The sequence below is a fragment of the Plasmodium knowlesi genome (assembly GCF_000006355.2).
Source record: "Plasmodium knowlesi strain H genome assembly, contig: PKNH_00_83, whole genome shotgun sequence".
Lineage (NCBI taxonomy): Eukaryota > Apicomplexa > Aconoidasida > Haemosporida > Plasmodiidae > Plasmodium > Plasmodium knowlesi.
The window spans coordinates 1-1,570 of record NW_024070119.1 but is presented as its reverse complement, the minus strand read 5'-3'; the positions used below and the strand labels follow the sequence as shown (position 1 = coordinate 1,570).

At 45.2% G+C, this 1,570-nt stretch overlaps 1 protein-coding gene across 1 annotated transcript; it reads left to right on the top strand.

The window, feature by feature from the left end:
* On the top strand, positions 1-1,287 carry PKNH_0005400 (SICAvar, type I (fragment); the record flags this gene model as incomplete). Its single annotated transcript, XM_039113480.1, has 2 exons — positions 1-108; positions 245-1,287. Coding segments are annotated over 2 exons (1,151 nt in total), but the record flags the coding sequence as incomplete, so codon positions are not given.
* Positions 1,288-1,570: the final 283 nt, after the last annotated feature.

The window sequence follows — 1,570 nt, the reverse complement described above, 5'->3', positions numbered from 1 at the left end:
CGAAGGCACACAACCATGGCATCACACAGTGGCGGTGAATTGTTACAGAAGTGGCTGGAGAAGTTGAAGGAGGGTGGGAAATTGGAGGGAAGTGTTGATGACGCTGCAGTAAGTGAATATATGGTGATGCCGCGTACCTGTGGCGACGGAATGTACACATATGTATACACTTACATGTGGACATATATGCATATGTATGTATATATATGTATATGTTCCCTTCTCCTCCTTTTTCCCTATGTAGGAGAACATGAAGAAAGATTTAGTGGCATCATGGGACGAATTAAGTAGGCGTCTGATGGAGCAAGAGTCAAAGGATATAGGGAACTTTTGTGAAAGCGGTGTATCGTGGACTGAACGCGGGAGCACCCCGGAGGGGCAGTTTGTTCAAATATTATGCACGACTGTAGCGGAAATAAAATATTTTATGAGTGGAGTGGAGAGGCGGAGGACGGAGCATAGCTCAAGATACGATAAACCAGCCGTTATTACTGCCCTTACCGATGAGGAAGCTTACAGACGATGCATTGTGGGACCAGTCGCTCTTTCCGAAATATATGGAGACCATTGTAAATTAAGGGAGGTCATAGAGAAGGTACAGTCAGGAGTAGAGATTAAGTTAATTGACCATTTCAACAAGGACCCAAGGAACCTCCAGAACCAATTGAATAAGTGTGAAGGAGTAGACCTTAATGCTTTACTCCTGGGTAAAGCAATTCTTAGTGATAAAATCAAACAGTGGACACTGCAAAATAGGGAAAAGGCAATTAAGAATAATAGTGGTCCCTGGGGGATCAAGATGCCGTGGCGCTATTGGCCGCATGTCTGTACACACTCAAGGGAGGACCGGACGAAACTGCAGCAGCAGAGACTGCAGAATGCAGAAAGTATGGTAACTTTCACGAATTTGAATAACTCTAAAAGTAATACAAATGACGCCTCCTTATCCGATATCTTAGTAAAAGACGAATACAAATTACCCGAGAGCACATTGCAAAGAGTTGTTCGATCAGCTGTAAGTAATGGAGGTGGCGCACCAGGTGCCAGTCCTCTGAACATGGAAAACCTAAAACAGGAGTTAGATAAAGCAATTCAAACGCAAACAGGTAAGAATAGAAAAAGTTCAACATTTCACCATGCTCGAGGGAAGAAGGTTTCCTCAGGGGGCGCGGACGAACGAAGGAAGGTTTCCTTAAGGGAAGGGGAGGGTTGTTTAAGGGAAAGGGAGGTTTCCTTAAGGGAAGGGGAGGTTTCCTTAAGGGAAGGGGAGGTTTCCTTAAGGGAAGGGTAGGTTTCCCTAAGGGAAAGGGAGGTTTCCTTAAGGGAAGGGGAGGTTTCCTTAAGGGAAGGGGAGGTTTTCTTAAGGGAAGGGAAGGAAAGTTTTGTTCGGAAAAGGGTCTAAGAAGGAAAGGGTTCGTTTAAAGGAGAAAAGGAATGTTTTGTCTGAAGGAGTGAAGGAAAGAAGGGGAAGGAAGGAAAGGAAAGGAAAGGAAAGAGAAGGAAGGGGAAGGGAGTGAAAGAGAAGGAAGGGGAAGGGAGTGAAAGAGAAGGAAGGGGAAGGGAGGGAAAG